Genomic DNA, 19703 nt, shown 5'->3' on the forward strand with positions numbered 1-19703 from the left:
TAAGAATTTGCAGATAAAGCATTCGTGTGCCACATGTTAGTGTTCCAATAGTTATCATTGACATGCATTTGATGAAGTGCCATACGGCTCCAGAGAGAGGACGAGGACAAAGTGACCTTCTTCCATAGACAAACTGTCCGACACGTTTTCTTTTATTTGACAATACAGGACATCATTAAAGACTGGCACGCGACCAGAGTTCAACAGTTTGCTCTTTTGGCCTCAACACCTATTTTGTCACTTACAGCTTACAGTGAACATCATCAGAACGACCTGTAACTAAGATGCTGGACACATGAAATGAATGGGGCCGTTGAATGGGTTTGTTTGTCACCGACGTCAAGGCAACTCGGATTACTTGGACTGCGAGGATAACAATAAGGCACCCGCTCTGACAGCCTGCTGGTGAGCAGCGATGTCAATGATGATAGCACACATTGAAAGGTTCCACACAGACATTTGAACAATGTCAATACTTTTTTCTTCTTCACACGTTGTGCTTATGAATGCTTGTAACTCTGGGTTAGCAGAGTGACACAGCGTGAAGATGAATTATGAAATATGGATGTATCGTGTGCTGTCTCGGGAGATAATTCAGCACACAGCAGTTCAGGAGGCCCACAAATACAAACGACTCTTCACAACAAACATCATGTATGCATCTCCGGACAGTTACTTCAGGCTCTAGGTTCTATTGTTACCATTACATATCCACGTATTCACAGCAGCAGAACAAATCCCTTCGTTCCACGCCTCAGATCTGTCACTGAAAAACCAGGTCAGAGATCCTCAGAGTTCAGTAGGTAGATATTTCATCAATGCACTGTGGCATGTTTGGCAATGTCTGAAATAAGCTGGAAGTTGATGCCACCTAGTGGCTGCATCATAAACTGTTTCCCTGACAAGATGCACACGGGCCATCGGACTCTTCAGCGTCATGCCTCGGTGTAAATAAGTGAAACGAATGAAAAAAGGACGAATAAATAAGTGGCATGAATCAAAATGTAGTGGTATCGTCTAGTCTCGACTTAAATAGTGTATTCATAATAACTACCAGGTATAAAGGAGTGCAACAAAGCAGGAGGCTGTCTGGTACCTCATCCTCCATTGACGCAAATGGGAAATCTTCCTCTTCAACATGTTGTCTTTGTTAGCTCGCCTATCGACTATCCAGATTTGAACTCCGTCCACCCTCCAAGCTAGCTGCACACATCAGCCACAGGTTGACCCTCCAGATGCAACAAACAGGTTTCTTAACATAACACACCCTGAGAGAGGCTCATGGGGATTCTGTTACAACCCATGAGGGGTTGAGGGGGGGGGGCTATAAAATCGTCATCCCTCACAGATAGATAGATGTGTGCAGTGCCCCTTTAAAGAGTGTGAAAGTGCTTCTCTGTCCACTGAAACCCGAGCTGTTGAAAGTGGTTCGACTGGCTTTGTGTAGCTGGCACATTCTTAACCAGTGTCCTTAAACAACAACACAAGGATCTGTGATAATGCGGAAACTGTGAACATTGCATTTCCTTCTCAAATAGCAAATCCCGGAGTAAATTTCGCAAAGAAAGAAAAGAGGAATTGATCATTCCAGTCTTGGCTTGATTTGAGAGGGGAACTGGGGTAAAGTCAAAATGAAGGAGGGGCGCTTAGTCTAGACCGCTGAGCTGAGCAACAATAACACAGTCTCACTTCCACCGTCTAGTTGGCACTTTCTATCCCATCTGTTGTGTCTAAAAGCAATACAATACTCCCTCAAACGGGATATGACGACCCTGTGTTAAAACTACAAATATGGAAACGTCTCAGTTATACTTAGGGATCTATTTAAATATCTTTAGGCTTCGGAGATTCAAATATGCACGGAATCAAACATACAACAATAAATATGCAAATGGTCCAAGACTGAATAATGACAAAGCTTTCCCTGTTCCCAAGATCTAATGATAATCCCTCCTTCAGTGTGTACCACTGCAGTGGCCTACACATCATATCTGCATTGAAATTGAATGAGCCAATACAAATATTACACTTCAATAAGATTACAGAAAAGTTAATCTAATAAATTGTGAAAAAAAATCTTCCATTTCTTTAAACTGGACTCAGTGCTTTACTGTTCTTAGTCAAATCCCCACAGTGCAGAGCCGAGGGGTCCCTGGGCGGGTGCCTTGGGGTGCACCTGCCCCCTAGCCGTGGTCTGAGTCCCCAGCAGTGGGCATTGGGCAGGTCCCCTGTGCCAATGGTGTCTGGATATGGCAGTCACCGGCCTTCAGTCGGCCCCCGTCCCTTCAGTTCAACTCGTCTTATGTGGATCAATCTGCAACGTGGGCCAAACTCCACAAAGGAACTGGACAGAAAAATAAGTAAATGAATGAAGGAATGCATTTAAATCAAAGCTGCAGTGCATACAGTGGCTGCGGGTTGGACGTACCTTTACATTTGGTCTGTGCTTAAGGTAGGTTGACCGGATCTGCAGGCTAAAAAGAAGAGGAGCATTAGATTGTAAAACGAGTGAGCACGCCTCACGCGCCAACAGTGTAAATCCATGTTTGTCATAAATGGCATCACCTTGTCGTTTTATCCTATTAGACATTCATCGACATTTTTATAATTAGAATATGGATTCTTAAATGATGTCATTAATGTGTCTTGGAGGTCACCTTTCGTGACCACCTGATTCTCGTCAATTCATCCTTGAGTCTAAGTGGAAGTTTGTGCCAAATGTAAAGGTCCATCCTCCTTATGTTTAGGAGGAACAATCCCCCTGCAAACATGATTCCACAGCTGCCGCCGGCGCTTTGCCGTTAGACTCACGGCGGCTGTCTCCTGTTGCTGGAACGGGAGGGCTCACCTGAGAAGTATGTGCAGGTAGGACCCGAGGCCTGTGAAGATGTGCCACCAGGCATGGAACTGTGTCACGACTCCAACACCAGAGGGAAGCGTGTGTCTGCTGGTTCTGAGAGGCAGAAGAAAGTTCAATTAAAATGAATAACAAAAGAAAGAAAACTCCAAAAGTAGGGGATTGACCAGAAGAGGATGCTTATTAACTCTCTTTATAAATGTTTGTACTTTACAAATGCATGCAAACAGGACAACATGACTTGTCCTTGTGATGAGAAGATGATCAAATCTATTGTTATGATGTCACATAAAGGTCAATGTCACTGACTGAACATTTTACACACCGCTGCTGTTAAATGGATGGAAACTCAAATCAAGTATGTTAATAATAACAAGACCCGTGTTGTTTTTCTGCTGCAAACACACACTCACCTCAACGTGTCACAGAAGATGTTGTCAATGTTCCACAGCAGGAACCCCAACAGGAAGACTCCTAAGGAGGTGTAGCACAGCGGTCGGAGCCATGGGTACACCCTAACGTGGAAACAACAGACACAAAGAAGAAACCCTTTCGCTAGTTGTTGCTGCATTAAATATTAATGAGCAAGCATTCCTCTGATAAGGTAATGTTTTCCATTTGAAACGTCCTCTTGGCTAACTTACCATGTAACGATGAAGATAGATCGCATCACTAGGCAAGCTACTAGAGCGCCATACATGACCTAGAGGAAGAGACAGGTATTAGTGGAGAGGTGACCAGAAGAGGAACATTGAGATGCTAACATCAATGCTAACATTAACGCTAACGCAGTCTGCTAGCATAGCCTTTCCAATAAAAGCAAAGTTGTCTTTGTGTTACGACATCCAACAACTTTGTTTCTTTGAGTGTAATGGCCATTAAGACACTCCTCTTTATTAGAGCGGCAGACTTTTAGTCTTTTTACAGGATAGATTATTTGAACTATTTCTCCATCTTCAGGGGTAATAACCCTGAACACAAATCGGTGAAAGAAAAAAGAAAACACTGCACACAACTTTTTTGCACTCTCCTATTGTTTGTTATTGTTTGTTTATTTACACCTCACACACTTAATATACACATACATACAAACTTGCACTTTTGCACTTCTACTGTTTAAGTTTAAGTTTCATTTAATTCCTAAATTAACACTCTGTTCTTTCCTTTCATCCCAGCTATTTTATTTTATTAGTATTATTATTGTATATATCTTTCATCCCTGCTGTTTTGATATCTTATTCTCTGTCTGTAAATTGCTGCTACTCGACACCAAATTTCCCCTTAGGGATTAATAAAGTATATATTCATTCATTCAACTCGTGTTCACATTCAGGTCCTGAGCTGAACCGAGGGGCCACAAGTAGAGATGGCTTGATTACAGTAAAAACACAAGTCTGTACCTGCTACAGTCCACACATCCACATAAATGCTCTATGCTTCCAGTACACTCTCTATTAAAAAGCAGAACAATACTGATACTGATCCCTATGAGCCACCATAGTGATCAGTAAACAAAGTCAGTTCCAAAGATAAAACAAAGGCAGCTTAGTCACAGTGTCCCTACTGCTGTAAAGCAACACGTACACAATGGTAACCCTAAGCAGGCTGCGGGAATCCCGCAAGTGTCTGTCTTTAAAGGTTTATATGGTCAGGATTATGAGATTATGGAAGAATGTCTTCTTTATTTCAAAGAGTATGACACTCTGGGGACATGCCATTAACAGCACAAGCTTTAGCAGGTCCCTTCATTTTGCTGCTGTTATATTTGTTCCTTTTTGGATCTCTGAAAGCAGCACTGAGTTTGGAACATAGCATGTTTAACAAAAACCTCAAATGTTGCATCATTTCGGATACTTGCTTTGGTATGAAACGCTACTGTGTGTCATACAACCAGCGTGCTGCATGCAGCTTGTTGACACAAGGTAAAAGATGAGTGAAGGCACGCTCAGCCCTAAGAGCAAACAATGAGCCAGTTGAGCGTGAGGCTGAGCCCTCCCTTACCTGGTGGAAGACCGGCTCCTGCCACTGCAAGTACACCTGCAGACAGAAGCACAGGAACCACTCAAGAGGAGAGGATGATGGCCTGCTTTCTTTACATCGTGATTCGAGCCAAATGACCCTCGTTATAGTGGGAGTGGATACTCACCAGAGTGACTGAGACACTGAAGATGAACAGTAGTGCGATAGGAAATACACTGATGCTGTTCTCTTGTTTGAAACACTCATATCTGGGGGAAAAAGAAAGAAACAAATGTGATTATCTTACATGTTCGGCTGGAAATAAATAGAGCAAGTAATAACGGAAGGTTAAATGTGTAACCATGGTGCTGAGTAAAACAGGGAGGAGCGGCTTGTCACTAAAATGAGAATAGCTGGTTCACCTTCAAAGTCAGCTCACTTTAGTTAGCAGGTGCCACAGGGACTTAGCTTTGGTCTTATTCCTCAATAAATGATGTGTACACAAACAGCTGTAACGGTGCTGCTACCTTCTCCATCTCTGTGACGCTCTCTAACGTTTAGCGCACAACATACGCACTGATTTCAATTGAAAAAGGTCTTTAAAAAATACATGTTTCCATGCCAGGTCCTGGCCAGTGATGAAATGGACTCATGCCCAGTTTAGAATCAATAGCCACAAGAAGATGATACACGTCTTTCTTGGATTGGACAAAGTGACCAGGAAGGGATTCAGCGGTTCATTTTACAGCCACAAGCACAGAAAGTCTGTTCTCAGTGACAGTCAGCCACTGCTTCAACAGCAATGAATCCAAAAGGTTGAGCCACTTACAGGCAGTAGACAAAGACGCATGTACTGTAAATCATCGGCAACTCGTCCAGTAACTGCAAAGGATAATACAAAGAAAACACATGTTAGTATCACTCTAGGATTGCATGCCAGAACATGTTTGACCTCTTGAATCTATTACAAATATTTGAATTGATCAAAAAAGGCAAGATTCCCTTTTTTGCTGACATAATAATATTTGTATTCACGCTGTATCTCACCTGCATTTCATACAGCAGCGTCATGTGGAAGCACCAGGAACCAACACCGACAGCTGGGCGATGGACAGACAACCACACGAAACATCACATTTGAATATCAGGACGTTCTCGAGTGTACGCAGCGCAGTGTATACTGCACATCATATTCTATTGTCAATAACTACGACGTGGAAAGAAGAGCGAGTGAAACTTGTGATTTTAACGGACTAACCTGCCAGGCCGAGGAAAGAGCAGACGTAGCGAAACTCGAGGCCGTCTCGGTACGTCTGGATGGCCCCATAAATGGGAGGGAGGATCATAATCAGGTTGCTGACAGTGTTCCCTGTTCAAAAAGACAACAGAGACCAATTAGAGCTGGACGATATGACCTGTGTGACACTTGAACGCCTCTGAATTATCACCTCTGTGATTGGGCCACATGACAGCGGTGAGAGTTCAGTGAGACACATGCTGTGATCATCACAACATCTGCATACGTTACAGTATTGTAATTACAGTCTCTCTCTACATTGTTGTTCACAAACCTAAACCCTATTTATAGAGTTTGTGATCTAGTGAGTTAGTGATCTAATTGGTTACAAATGTTTTCACAGGTGCATTATGGGTGCAGGTGATTGATAATTGAGTGTGGTGTTTCAATGGCAGTCTCTAGCACACACACACACACACACATGAGTGTGCGCTAAAGATTACTGTGTGTAGTTATTTGCAAAAAGTGAATTTCAAACTTAGTGTAAAGCATAAACATGTGCTGACGGTCCAGAGAAGCTGGCCACTGGGTAGACTATATGAGTTATAATTGGGCCACAAGTACCAGTTTTTGAGTCTTGAGTCTTGAAAAAAACTGAGTAGTTTGAAAACTGCTGCTGCCACTCTGCCAGTGCTGGCTGGTGTTGACATGCCCTTTATCTGCATGTGTCTGATTATGGCCCACGGGTCGTTGCCAGTTCTTTTTTAAATGGGTGGACTTTGGTTACTGATAACAAATGCACACACCCTAAGAATACTCCAACATATGAGTGTTGTGTTTTTACACATTTCAATGACAACCACAAACATCTGAATGCAATGGGACGCCCCGTGAGAGAGGCTCTTTATGACGGGCCTCTGTGTCTCTGTTTCCTCCTGTGGCCGTGTGCTGATGTAGAGATAGTGCACAAAAACACACATGGAATGAGGATTAAACCCACAGCGGTGTCTCTGGTCTTTTCCCCCTGTGAACGATGCCACATTCCAGCCATTGTAACCTGAATCGACGTTTAAATGCCAATGCAGGGACAGCGCGTGCAAACAAAAGCTTCAACTGTCAGTCGCCTTGATGTGCTTGTGTTTTAGAAACAATGACACGCATGAACGCGGCGGGGCCGGACAACTAGTGGCCTCCAGTAAAAGCTATTAGGACAATAAAATGTAATGTACCATAACAAAGGCGTGACGTGGACGATATACACAGAAGATAAAAGAGCAATAAAATAACTAAACTCTGACCCACTTGGCTTCAGTTTACCTTGACTTCCTCAACATACAAGTGATTGTACTAAAAATAGATTACCTTCTATTCTACAATGAATATATATGAATTATGCACAATACAATCATATTTATTAGCTTAATGCCAATGTATTGTGGCAAGCATTCATTTAAATGTATTATAAATGAATACAAACACTGTCAGGACACATCTTTTGAATGCAAAGCCTATTCTCTTGATCTTCCTGAGCAATAATAAGTAACTTAAAATCATTATTTCCAGTGTGCTGTAGTTTGGCTCAATGCTGACAGAGACGTTTCTGGAACAGCTGACACGAACCATGTCTGAGATAATGGATCCTGAGGAACCCGTTTTTTCTTGTGGTTGTTGTTTTTAATCATGAGACTTTCCCGGCTGGTATGGAGCGAAATGCCCCATCAAGTGTGAACGCACCTCGGGAGGAGAAACGTCCCCAGACAACACGCTCAACCGTCGACAGACTTGAAAACACACGCGCGTGCCGGTGTGGACTAACTGACGTTCCCTGTGATGACGCGATGCAGGTGCAACGGACACCGCGCGCTCCTCTTTTCCCCGTTAGCTCTCGGTGGCGAAACGCCGTCCGCGCTAGTCCTAGCTAACGCGTAGCTTCGGCTACACTCGGTAACGGGCCGCTCCTATTGGCCGAGCGGCCCCTGGAAGCACGAAGCAGTCCATTGTTATCAACCTGCCGCCGCGGCAACTCTTCATGTGTCCGCTCCTCAGGGGCGGCGGTCCGGGCGGACGCGTCCGTCCGTCCGACCGACCCGAGAGATGCGGAGGCGGGGCAGACAATTCACAATTTTCCGTTGGGGGCCGGAGGCAGAACAACAATATGTCAATTGTATTTCACTTACAGAATTCCGCGATGTAAAAAGAGGCGACATAATTCTCCTCGCACCAGTCCAGCGTTGAGGTCGGCCGGCCCCAGTATCCTTGCCTGTCTGCCGAGGGAGCCATGATGGAAGAGGAGGAGGCGGTGGTGCTAACGGGTTAGTAGTCCCATCACCAGCGCGAGCTCTCCTCCTCCTCCTCTTCCTCCTCCTCCTCCTCCTCCTCCTCCTGAACAAAGTCCAGCACAACTGTTGTTACACAGACAGCCTTACAGATAGCAGCCTGCACACTGTGTGATTTAGCTCCACACAGTATCACTCTTTGTGCTCAGTATACAGTCAACAATCAACCTTGTGCAGCACACTAATTGTGCAAAATGATCATTTGAAGGACCCAAATGTTAAATGAAATACCCCTCCATGTTTGTGATGTGTATAGCATGTGTCCCATGGTGACATGTGATAATGATTATTATATGTGCATGACACAAATCGTGTACATTGGCAAACTGCAGCGGCCGAAACATAAAATAGTTTCACACACGCTCTTTATTGTCACATCAGCAATAATTTGACAGATTTTGCCAAGCAGCTTAGACAAAAGTGGAACACGGGCCAACACTCATTATGCAACATAGCAATAGAGTCAAGATAAACATGTCACAAGAACAGGATGTCGGTAATTAATCAGTAATTAAACAACAGGATATAAGACACACAAAAAGAGCAGATGACAGAGTCAGCTTGCTGCATTATGAAATGAAGGATGGCTTCAGGGTAAGCAGTCCTCCACTTCATGCACTTGTATCTTCCTCTGGCAGGTGGCTGGTGCACTTACAGCACTTCATTATAAGGAAGTTTGAAGCCTATACAGTAGCTCACACACCATACAGCTCCTCTCTTCCTCCAGCAGGCTGAGTCATCATTACAGAGCATTTAATAACATCTGAGTCTTTGTGCAGCTCTAGTAAAAACACGGTAAGTACCACGTTTAAGACGTTGATGCCGTATACAACTGTATATATATCCTCTTCCCATACAAATGAAGATAATTTACATTATTTTAAGGCACTCGTTGGAATGGTAGAGGTTTCCTACATTACAATGATCTCAAAGTCATAATAGTAAATATGTTTCTTATATAACAGGATTTGATAAAACATATTGCTGCACATGTTGCCTGATTCGGGTTCCTCTGAATAGTATTTCTGAAACAAGATAAAGGCCTCAAACTGTTCACTTCATGTCTGTCACAGTTCACCCTGTTTACGTTTTACACACATTATTTATACAATTCTCCAATGAATGTCGTATGATGGATTATAAATTATGAAATGTTCCCACCACATGAAAAACAATCATTGTTCTGATGTCATGAACCCAGATGTCCTCTAGGTGGTGTGATACACTAAATAAAGGTCCACTGATGCAACAATACAGGACATTCACTGATGAACAAATACTTTATAAGTGAAGCTATATATGAGTTATTGAACTAACGGTCAGGAGGTTGATGATGTGGCTTTTTACCCAGGGCCTCATTGGAGCAGCTGCTGGACCCATCTGGACGTACGCAAATATTTCTGTTTCGTCTAAACATGCACAGTTTACTGATTACGAGCCCATGTTTACCACGCAGTGTGTACCTTTACAACTCTCCCACATTCCTCGCCCTCGCTGGAATCGTAAGGCCAAGGCCAAGCTGCTCCTGCAGGCAGACACACCAAGAGGCCGACCGGTTCAAGGAGTCAGGGTCTTCTGTGACGGACGATGGCAGCGCCAGAGATCTAAAATGAAGATGACACTTGGGGGGTGTTTTTTTCCCACGCCTTTATTGCAAAAACTGTAACAGTCTGAAACAATTCATGTTTTGAAATTGTCACATTGTGCATGCACACATTGTTTTTTTTATTAAATCTAATAAAAAATGCTTTGGTTTGTTTGCCAGTGTAGGTCAGTGCATTCAGGGAGGATCAATAATAGGAAAACAGCAATGTACCTGGGTTCAAACTAAATGCTTGTCGTGGAAAGCAGTGCAAAGGATGGGCGACACAATTGTAAATATTCTCTGAGTTAAAAAATTAAAAGCAGCTGCTTGACAAACTGAAACATTGTGTTAAATAAACAACGAGCACCATCAAATCTCTGCAGAAGTAAGAGTGTTGTACACATTTTAAGACTTTAACAGAATTTCAGGGAAATCAAACTTAATGTAAGTCTTCAGTCCATATTGTGATCTGCCAATGCAAAATGAAAAAAAACAAAGATATCAAATATTCTTCAAGATAAAAAAGGAAGGGAGTGCACAACGCAAATTTATTGTGGAATGCTGTTGGCATGTGATGTTAAGGAATGCACTTTCATTTCCCGCCGCTCTCGGCATCCCGCAGTAGAAAATACACACACACACACACACACACACACACACAGCCAGGCTTTAGGTGAATGTGGTCACAGCTCATCTCTCATCTTATCGCCCTTCGGCCGGACCATCCTGCCCATGAACAGGATGGAGTTTGTCTTCTGGTCCTTCACGAGGAAGAGGAAAGGGTGGTCGGCGTAGAACAGTTTGGGGTTCTTCAGCTTGTCCGTGCTCAAGATGCTCATGTCCATTTCGTTGCCGTCGGTGTCCCACTCAATGGCGGAGGCGTGGAGCACGCTGGCCAGGTAGAGATCCTTCTTCCCGGACATTCTGGACAAGTCGGCTTTGGATTTGTTCACGGCCTCCGTCAGGCCCAGCTCCCCGAGGTGTTTCTGGACGGGGGGCAGATATTCAGAGTGTGTAAAAGAAGCTAGACGTTAAGACCGAGGTGCCCTTCTTTCGTGCCTCTTACCTGCAGGTTGTGACTGACTTCCATGCTGACTTTGGGCAGAGACACGGCCACCGCCGTCTGCTGCAGCTTGCCCAGCCACGTGTCCAGCTGCTTCTTGGTCAGCATCTTCTCCAGCCTCTGCAGAGGTTCCACCTGGTGGGGCATGATGAGCAGCACCGTGGACTTCTTGTGAGCCAGAGGCATGCTCAGGAGAGTTAACTTGTTGGTTTTGTCAGTGTAGAAGCCATAGAGGCCTGAGGAAGCAAAACAGGTGCATTACAAATATGAGCCATCTCCGTTGTGTGTTGGACTATAACAGACCATCCCATTCACTCTTACATCACTCTATGTAATAGGAACGTCATCACTGACAGTCAACAAGATTGTGTTTTCAGCAGAAAGCAGTGTTTTAGTTCCATGGTAGGAATTTGGGCATTATTTAGTTCATCTCGGATGTTTGACCTGCAATGGTATAGTGCGGGGTATTCAATTCAAATTCAACAGGGTCCAGTTCAAGAAGGTCCTCACAATGATGTCTAATTTGCGCTATAATTTAGTCCCATATGTCTGAAATAGACAATCAGCTGTAGTCAACAACTGTCAAATCAATAAAAGAAAGAAATTGAATAATATTTCATTTATTATCAGTTTTCAAATTGAACTGGATGACACAAGAATGATAAATAATCTATAATCTATTAATACATAAATGTAAAAGAAGGGATGAATTTAAGAATAACATTTTTAATATTAATATATCAAATTGTCTATGTTCTGTCAATATCTAAACTAAGGCCAGAAAAGCTGCGCCGGTTAAAACAGAAGTGTTCCCTCAAAATGTAATAACTCTCAATTATCTCTCGGTTTTAGGTCCAGGTCTGGATACAACGGCTACTGGTTCCTGACCCGGACCGCAGTCCGCCTATTAGTGACCCCTGTTCTAAGGAAAGGATGTTTGTTAAAGGCCACAAAAAACTGTATTAGTGAAACCATTGAGCGAAATTAAATTCCAAGGCTGGCTTTTTGGTTATTTGCATTATTACATGGTAAATGGGAAATGGACTTGTACTTTTCTAGTCTTTCGGCCACTCAAAGTGCTTCACCCACGCACACCCATTCATACACTGACTGATACCACCATGCAAGGTGCAGCCTGCCTATTAAGACTAACTAGCCATTCAAACCATCATAGGAATACGTATATTGTAAATGAGTGCAGTAGGATGACGCATGTTTGTACGCCGACCACGAAATTAGCGTCGCACAAACTGTCTCCATCTACCTGTGCGGTGCATCATCTGCACAGAAATGGTGAAGCTGTTGGGCAACATGAATCCACGGTTGTCCACCATCTTATGATGGAACTGCTCATCCCAGTGAGCTGTGAGAAACAAAGAAAAACTATTAATTCTAAGAGCGTTTCACGAAAGAACACTGCAGGTGCACAGGTGGTATGCGGAGCGGACTCACGTTTGAAAAACATGGCGTTGACGATCATCGCCCCGTCGGTCTGCTCCACCTCCTTGGTGACCTCGGGCAGTTTGCCATCGGTAGACTTGGCCGCCCACTCGTTGATGGAGCTCACGGCGCTCTTCTTGTCTCTGAAGTTGATCTTGGAGTGGTCACAGTTGTAGTGCTTCTTGCTGCTCTTGACAAACTCCTCCACGAAGGTGACGGAGCTGGGTCCGTACAGCCGGCTGCTGATCTTCCAGGTGACATTGCGGGTCTTCGGGTCGCTCACCTCGGCCAGGAGCTCGGCCAGACCGGAGTGCAGCTGCTCGTCTTTGACTTTCGCCGCATTCAGGAGGGTTTTTACCTGAGAGGCCGTGGAGGCTTTGCCCCCGAGAGCCACCAGACCCAGAGAGGAGGCCACGACGACGGGGGAGATGAGGATGTTTTCCAAACCTTTTTCCTTGGCCATGTTTTGGTAGAGCTTGAAAGCCAGCTTGGCGCTGTTGTCAGCCAGGATGGTGGCGTGGTTACTCAGGACCTGGTCTGGAGAGGCCGAGGTGGCAGCGGTAGCTGAGGAGGCCAGGAGGACCAGGGCTGCCAGGTCAGTCACCCACATGGTGTCCCGCTTCAGAGGAAACCTACGAGGACACGAAGACAAGCGTCAGTCATTCATGTCATGTGCTGACCTCAGAGCGGTCATTCAAAATGATTATTTATCGTCTTTCACCCGGATGAAATCACACATCGAGATATCGTGATACACAATTGCATCGTCCAAATTGATAATAATTGATCAGATCAGACCAGCTCAAATTCCTGAGAATCTTAACTAAATGATAAAATACTCATCCATGAGTCAAGTATTTAGTTTACACAGGAGTTTACAAACCCATGTGGTTATTTAATAAAGATTTGATTTACTAGAAAACATGGTGTATCGTGAAATATATTGTTATCGAGATATACAATGATGGATTTTAGACGATGTTGGCCATACTGCCCTAGCCTAAGAAGATAGAAAACTCTTGTCTGGGGTGATGTATGTTCTGTTTTAGACAAATCTCATTCTCCTCACTTTTCCAAACTCGGGGAGCCCATTTGGTGGATTATTTAGGGTTTAGTCTGCAGGGAAGCTGTGAGGTCTCTCCCAGTAGACCTCAAGGAGAGACTTACATAACAGCCACGTAGACAGCTGCAGGATGCAACTAAGCCAAACATGTTGGCCAGCCTCGTCTGAGTTTCTTCACGCCATGGCAACACAAAAGATTTAGGATTATGAAAATGATATAGAGAGGAATATGTGTGGTTGATGCTGATTGGTTCCTCGCGGTGTGGAAGAAGTGACCACGTGCTGACGCACACTCGGCCAATGTCAGCTTTTTATTCCAGTCCACGTATATAGAGAACTCAGAAGAGGGTTTGTGCACGTGGCCAGTTAGGGTTAAAGTAAAAATCCTCACAGATGAATTGGTATCAGCCTCTAAATAAAATGCAATAAGGAAACCACCTAAAAGAGAAGAATGACACACACACAAGGAGTCTCCTCTCAGCAGCTCATGGACATGTTTCTACAGGCTCGCAGAGAAAGAGATGTCTGACCGAGATCTGTGCCTGGGAGAGGTCACTTTTAACAGGCGGAGAGTTTTTGTCTACATCATTCTTCAAATGCTCTGTCGTTGCATGTTTAAAGTACTACTTGACGATGAATCTTTAGTTAGCACAGAATAAATACAGACGTATCAAACGCTGATGCGGTGATCTAAGAAGCATTTGTAAAGTAACACTGCTGTGACCTTTTGAAGTCGTCTCTCTCTCTGACCCGGTGACTAACATTGGTACATTTGGTTTGGATGTCGTTTCGTCCACGTCCTTCAGGACCTTTAGTAGATCCTTAACCAGTTTGAGACTTTGATGAATGATTGATGGGAAACTATCTTATAGTCTTCCAAAGTCTTTTATTTTGGAAAACGTCAGTGTAAAATGTAGACTAAGATAAACAAAATGTCACAGTTTCAATCAGTTTAAAAGTTGCAGTCAACTCTCATTCTTTTCTAACTTTAAGGAAACATATTCCACTTTTTTTCTTATACTTTAATAAGAAAATAACTTGGATACAACACACTGCTTGATTCTGCAACAGAATCTGAAAGCGCTTATTACAGATCTGACTGTGTGGCCTCTTTTCACATGCCTGGGCATTTCCCACCAGTGGAACTCTCCCTTCCCCCTCTTTCTCTCTCCCAGTACTTTGTGTCTTACCTTGTTTGGTTTTCAATAATTCAGCAGCTTCTCCCCGAGCTTGCTTACAAACAGATCCCCCGGCGCTGATCCGCTCTATGTGAAGTCAATGTATGTAATGGTTGGAATCAGAGGTATCTGAGACAGCTGCAGGAATGTCCATGCCCAGTTCACAGAGCATTAACATCTCTGCACTGGGATCTTTCTCCCAGGCCGGTCCCGCCCACAGTATTCAGGACAGAAGAATGTTCCCCCTCCAGGTCCTAAAGCCCTCAGACAGCTACCAGTCAGTGACCCATAATAAAGTTACCCCTCATTACTTACTGATTATGGTTGCACTGAAATACCTGATAGTTCCCTCTTCGGTATCTAGGACAACTCACAATAGAGTCATATTTGTTATGCAAAGTTGGTATTACTTTTGGTTTTCTTTGGGATATTTGTACTTAATAAAATGGAGCTATTCCATTAGAAAAGTTGACATGCTTTTACATTCCTACTTTTATTGTGGTTTCACTTCTGAACTCATCTACGAGGCAAAACAAACTTTTCAGGTTGTGAAAAATGCACGAAACTCGGTGTTACTCAGTGTTAGCATGAATGATCTTTATTTCTACTCTGCCAGTGTTTTTACCTTTTGTTTTCCGTGCCCCGTCCTGAAATTGCCCCTCTCTGACCCTGACACTTGACCTGAGGCAATGCAGGGGTTTAGCACATAGATGGATTACTGAAGGGGCCCACTGGGCACAGGCACAGGGGCCCACATGTCAGGGCCCTCCTTGACCTGAATGCATCTCAAAGAGACACATACCAACCAGGAAGAAACTCAAAATGACCACAAAGACACATTAAACGACTAGAAACCCACTATAAAGAGATGCAAAACAGCTGCAAAGAGACACAAAACCCAAAGAGGCTAAACAACCTGCTCCTGTGTAGAGGTGGTGGACCTTTGGCATGTCTGTGCCCAGGGGCCCATGAGGGAGCCAGAATCCCTCCAGAACTTCCACTATTTAAATGTGTACTTGGCATTGCTGTGGCTCCCCTTCACATTGGTTGTCATAGTGTTTGGTAATGTCGTCACATTTCTTTGACACTTTTTCCCAGGAAAGAGCGACAGTCCAAGGCTGTTTAGAGACGGACACAAACGAGCTGCATGCAGTACATGCAATGTATCAGAATGACAGAAATGCATCCGTTAAGAATCAGTCCAGTCCGTTCAGTCGGCCGTGTGTAGAGCGTTTTCCCTGTAAATGTTTCCTTCTCTTCTTCCTGGTGTCATGTCCCCTCCCTGCTTGGGAGTGGTGTGTGTTGATGTGGGTCAGGCAGCAGGAAGTCACAGTAGGAGCGGATGCATGTCCGCTGTAACGCGGCCCTGTTCTCCAGAGCTACTGGCAGCTGGTGTTGTGTACTTTAGAAGAACGTTCGAATGAATGAAATCCAGTCGTATTTACAATCCAGATATGATGTGGTTTAAGTCAGTTCAACAAAACACCTCGTTCTATTCTAGCAAATCAAATCAGTAAACCTGGTATGGTGTCCCTGTACTGTATTGTGTTGTAACTACAGTACATGTGTCGCACTTTAAAGGAGTTTATTTCCCACCGGTCTCGACACCCACTATACCCACTATGCTTTGGCACACTTTGTATCTACTGTTTCCCACATTATTAGGTGCTCTTGTCATGCTGTGTCTCATACTGTTCTGTTGCTTGCACATCATTCATTACATGCAAAGTGATCCAGTTGTCATATTCTGCTATGACTCATGGACTAACATGGTTATTGATTTATTTACAAGTTCCAGGTGTTCGCAGGTAATCGGTGCTTTTTGTACCAATTGTTTTGAGAAACACACTTGAGATGTGCAAGAAAGCGAACATCTTTTTTTTTTAATCCATAGTCTGCGTTCTTAATGCACATTCCAGTCCACTTCCTGTCTGTGACAATGTTGTGATGCATCTGTTTACAGGACTGTATTGTCCAAACACTAAAGGGCTACACGCTTACTAAGAAACAAGTTCTGTGATGTGTGTTTGAGACATCCTCGTTTGGTGTGTATTCATTTCTGATTGGTATTGAACACGTTTGGATTTTACTTGGATGCTGTGTCGTCCTTCTGCCTTTGTATTCATCATGTTTCCTCACGACTTCCTCTCTCCGGCGTGTCTCCCCATGAATGGACCGAAGGGTCCAGTGTTTCCATGCAGTGTTTATTTATGTTATTGATTCTCTCACATTCATTCGCTGCATCCCGTTTGGGCCTCGCATCATTCCTCCTTTTCATGAACCGGTCATTTTAATTCAATCAAATCTTCATTTTAGGGTAAAGCAGAGTGTGGCTCCATTTCTCTGAGTCCTGAGAACTGGAATACCGAGATGAACAGATTCATTTCTCATGTCCATGATATTATGTTGAGCTTTAGAAGCCAGAGAGGGACCAACAGTCCGGTTGGGACAGACGCCCTCTGCTGGCGGAAGTAGATAAATACTGACTCGTCAGCTGAGCAGTAGCAGTACTTCCTGAGGCCACTAGAGGTCAACGAAGAGCTAACAATGAAGGCAGGAAGCAAAACGGCAGTATACTGTCGATACTAGTGCTGATGCTAGGTTTCTGCCACTATCCTTTATTGTCCATAGAGCTGTTCCAATCACTGCAGCTTTATTGTTAGAATAAATAAAAAGTAAAACAAAAAAAAGTACTTTGAGGCCAAATAGAAAATAGTGCTAATCTGATTTGCTATATGCAGAATCCAGTTTAATCCAAACTGGCTTTAGCAAACTGGCATATCATGCTGCATTACGTTTTGTAACAAATGCAGGCTCACGCGTTCACCAGTGTGTTTTATGTGAGTCAGACAAGCTGCACCTACTTTGATCTCCAGCCTTTTATCCTTCATCATATAGCAACACTGGTCTATAAATTGGTTTCTCTTACATGTCCCCAGGGTGAGCTCAGAGCTTGGAATGGGCTGCTGCAACATGTCAATACCATACGCCCTTCCTTCAATACCATAATAAAGATCTTCTGCAAAGCGCCCTGAAGGAAACATGTGGTCTTTTTCCATAATCCATGACTCAAGTGGAATGTGCCATGGATATCATCGCTATGGTCTGTGTGCCGGTCTTCTTTTAACATGTTCCCATGTGTAGCCTTTATGTTCTAACATGTGAAATTAAAATATGCCGAGTCGTTTGAGTCTCTGGAATAAGATGTCTCGTATCTAAACGGGACATTCCAGGCTAAATAAATAAAGGATCAAATGAACATTTAAATATTATCATCATCATACTTGATTTACACAAATGGCTTTATCGTAGTTCAGCTGTGATGAGTTGAATAACATACATACATGTCATATGGATTGACTCATTATCCAGTCCACATGCCTCTCCTGACATGAGACGCCTTCGCAGGACCAGCATGCATCTCTTCCGCGAGAGAACTTCTAGTCGAGGGCCCCGTCACTGTCACCGCTTAATTGTTTGGGATTAACGGGATCTGACGTAATTATCCCAGGGCCATGGGGTTAATCTCTGACTGCTGGGCCTGGAATAGATCTCTGAGGCTACCAGACGCTCCTCTACCTCCTTGCCAGGTGTTGTACAGGCTCCTGTACGGTCCGGTACAAGCGCTCAGTTCAACGGTTAGTGGCACTAAACTGACGGGAGGAGCACAGCACTGGTATGCTCAAGCCCCATCAGGGTTCAAAGATGCCTCTAACCCGATATGTTGAGAGCGTCGTATGACTACAGCCTGGTGAAAACATGTCTACCCTCATGTCGGCCCCCATGGAAACTCTCCGTCACAGCAAAACCATCCAAACCTCCGCCCTCGTAGTCCTATCTGGTACATTCCAGGAAACACTAACATTTCCTAGAGATGGGGACAATGCCAACGCTCCATGGCGTCTTCAACCCGCCCACCCCCACCCCTGCAGAGAAGTTTAATTAAATTATTTCTCTCTCATCCTTCTGTGACCTCTCCCTCCTGACATCTTCACACTTCAAACTGGCAACATACTCAATTTAACCCTCGAAACACCTCTCAACTCCAGTACGTGACACATATTGCGTCCACAATGGAACAGACCACGGCTGGAGACGGACAGCAGGAAGAGGTACACACCTCGGCTCCGCCCATGTATCTTCTCATGCCTCTTCTCTCCTCCTCTTCCTCTCGTTCTTGATATTGAAAAAGAAGTACCAGTTGAAACACAGGGTTCATACACATTTTGACCAATGGATTTCCATGACTTTTCCATGACTTTAAACCAAATTTACATGACCAAACATTTTGTGAAATCCCGGTGTATACATGAAAAAGTGAGAAAATGTAGTATTTAAACTAACAATGAGAATTCCAAAGCATACAGTATGAATGACACAAATGAACGAGAGACAATAGTTTGATTAAAAGAATAAACATTCATGTTTATTATTTCTCAAAATATAAGCAGGCATATGCTGTATATACCGCGTATGCCTGCTTATATTTTGAGCGTCTTACTTTTATCAGCGTAAATGAACGACATGAACATATGAATATATCACATTTCCATGACTTTTCCAAAACGTTTGGGTTTACATTTTTTTCAAGGACTTTCCCAGGCCTGGAAATAACCATTTTAGCTCGCGCTCCGACTGCTAAGTGATCTAATTGGTTCCAGGTGTGTTTACAGGTGTTGCATTCTGGGTAAAGGTGACACGATTGAGTGTAGTATTCAGTGTTAAGCAACCAACACATGCAAACTTTTGAAATAAAAGTAATTAGCCATTTGTTACAACTTGTATAAAGGGTGCTTTATTATATAAATACAGACTGAAACGTTTATATATATATATATTTTCTTATAGAACCCTCATTCCCCGCTGCGGTCCTTCTACCTGCGACAGACTCGTGCACGCTATAAAAAGTCCCGGTAAACAGGACGTCGTCCCGCGGCTGTCCTCTCACTTTTTTCGTGGGCGGAGTGTTTTTTGCAGCGTGCGCC

The 19703-nt window shown here is 43.8% G+C and overlaps 2 protein-coding genes across 2 annotated transcripts; both read right to left on the reverse strand.

Annotated features, from left to right (window-relative positions):
- Positions 1 to 2290: 2290 nt before the first annotated feature.
- acer3 (alkaline ceramidase 3) lies at positions 2291 to 8333 on the reverse strand (the record flags this gene model as incomplete). Its single annotated transcript, XM_079214057.1, has 11 exons — positions 2291 to 2344; positions 2429 to 2474; positions 2849 to 2953; positions 3271 to 3372; positions 3502 to 3560; positions 4859 to 4894; positions 5004 to 5085; positions 5646 to 5698; positions 5864 to 5916; positions 6075 to 6185; positions 8231 to 8333. 11 exons carry the CDS (start codon positions 8331 to 8333, stop codon positions 2291 to 2293), a joined length of 804 nt encoding a protein of 267 aa, XP_079070183.1.
- A 1694-nt stretch (positions 8334 to 10027) lies between these two features.
- On the reverse strand, positions 10028 to 14793 carry serpinh1a (serpin peptidase inhibitor, clade H (heat shock protein 47), member 1a). Its single transcript, XM_079234876.1, has 5 exons — positions 14731 to 14793; positions 12490 to 13109; positions 12302 to 12400; positions 11041 to 11273; positions 10028 to 10960 (listed from the first exon to the last, which is right to left on the reverse strand). The coding sequence occupies exons 2-5, from the start codon at positions 13085 to 13087 to the stop codon at positions 10658 to 10660; spliced, it is 1233 nt and encodes a 410-aa protein (XP_079091002.1). The 5' UTR covers positions 13088 to 13109; positions 14731 to 14793; the 3' UTR covers positions 10028 to 10657.
- Between the last annotated feature and the right edge of the window lie 4910 nt (positions 14794 to 19703).

The sequence above is a fragment of the Taurulus bubalis genome, assembly GCF_910589615.1.
Source record: "Taurulus bubalis genome assembly, chromosome: 2".
Lineage (NCBI taxonomy): Eukaryota > Metazoa > Chordata > Actinopteri > Perciformes > Cottidae > Taurulus > Taurulus bubalis.

Excerpts from the sequence above, each read along its gene's own strand:
- serpinh1a (XM_079234876.1), bottom strand. The coding sequence starts at position 13,087 with ATGTGGGTGACTGACCTGGCAGCCCTGGTCCTCCTGGCCTCCTCAGCT. Across the intron at positions 12,401-12,489 it reads CAACGCCATGTTTTTCAAAC|CTCACTGGGATGAGCAGTTC; the intron begins GTGAGTCCGCTC and ends TGTTTCTCACAG. Across the intron at positions 11,274-12,301 it reads GCAGATGATGCACCGCACAG|GCCTCTATGGCTTCTACACT; the intron begins GTAGATGGAGAC and ends TTGCTTCCTCAG.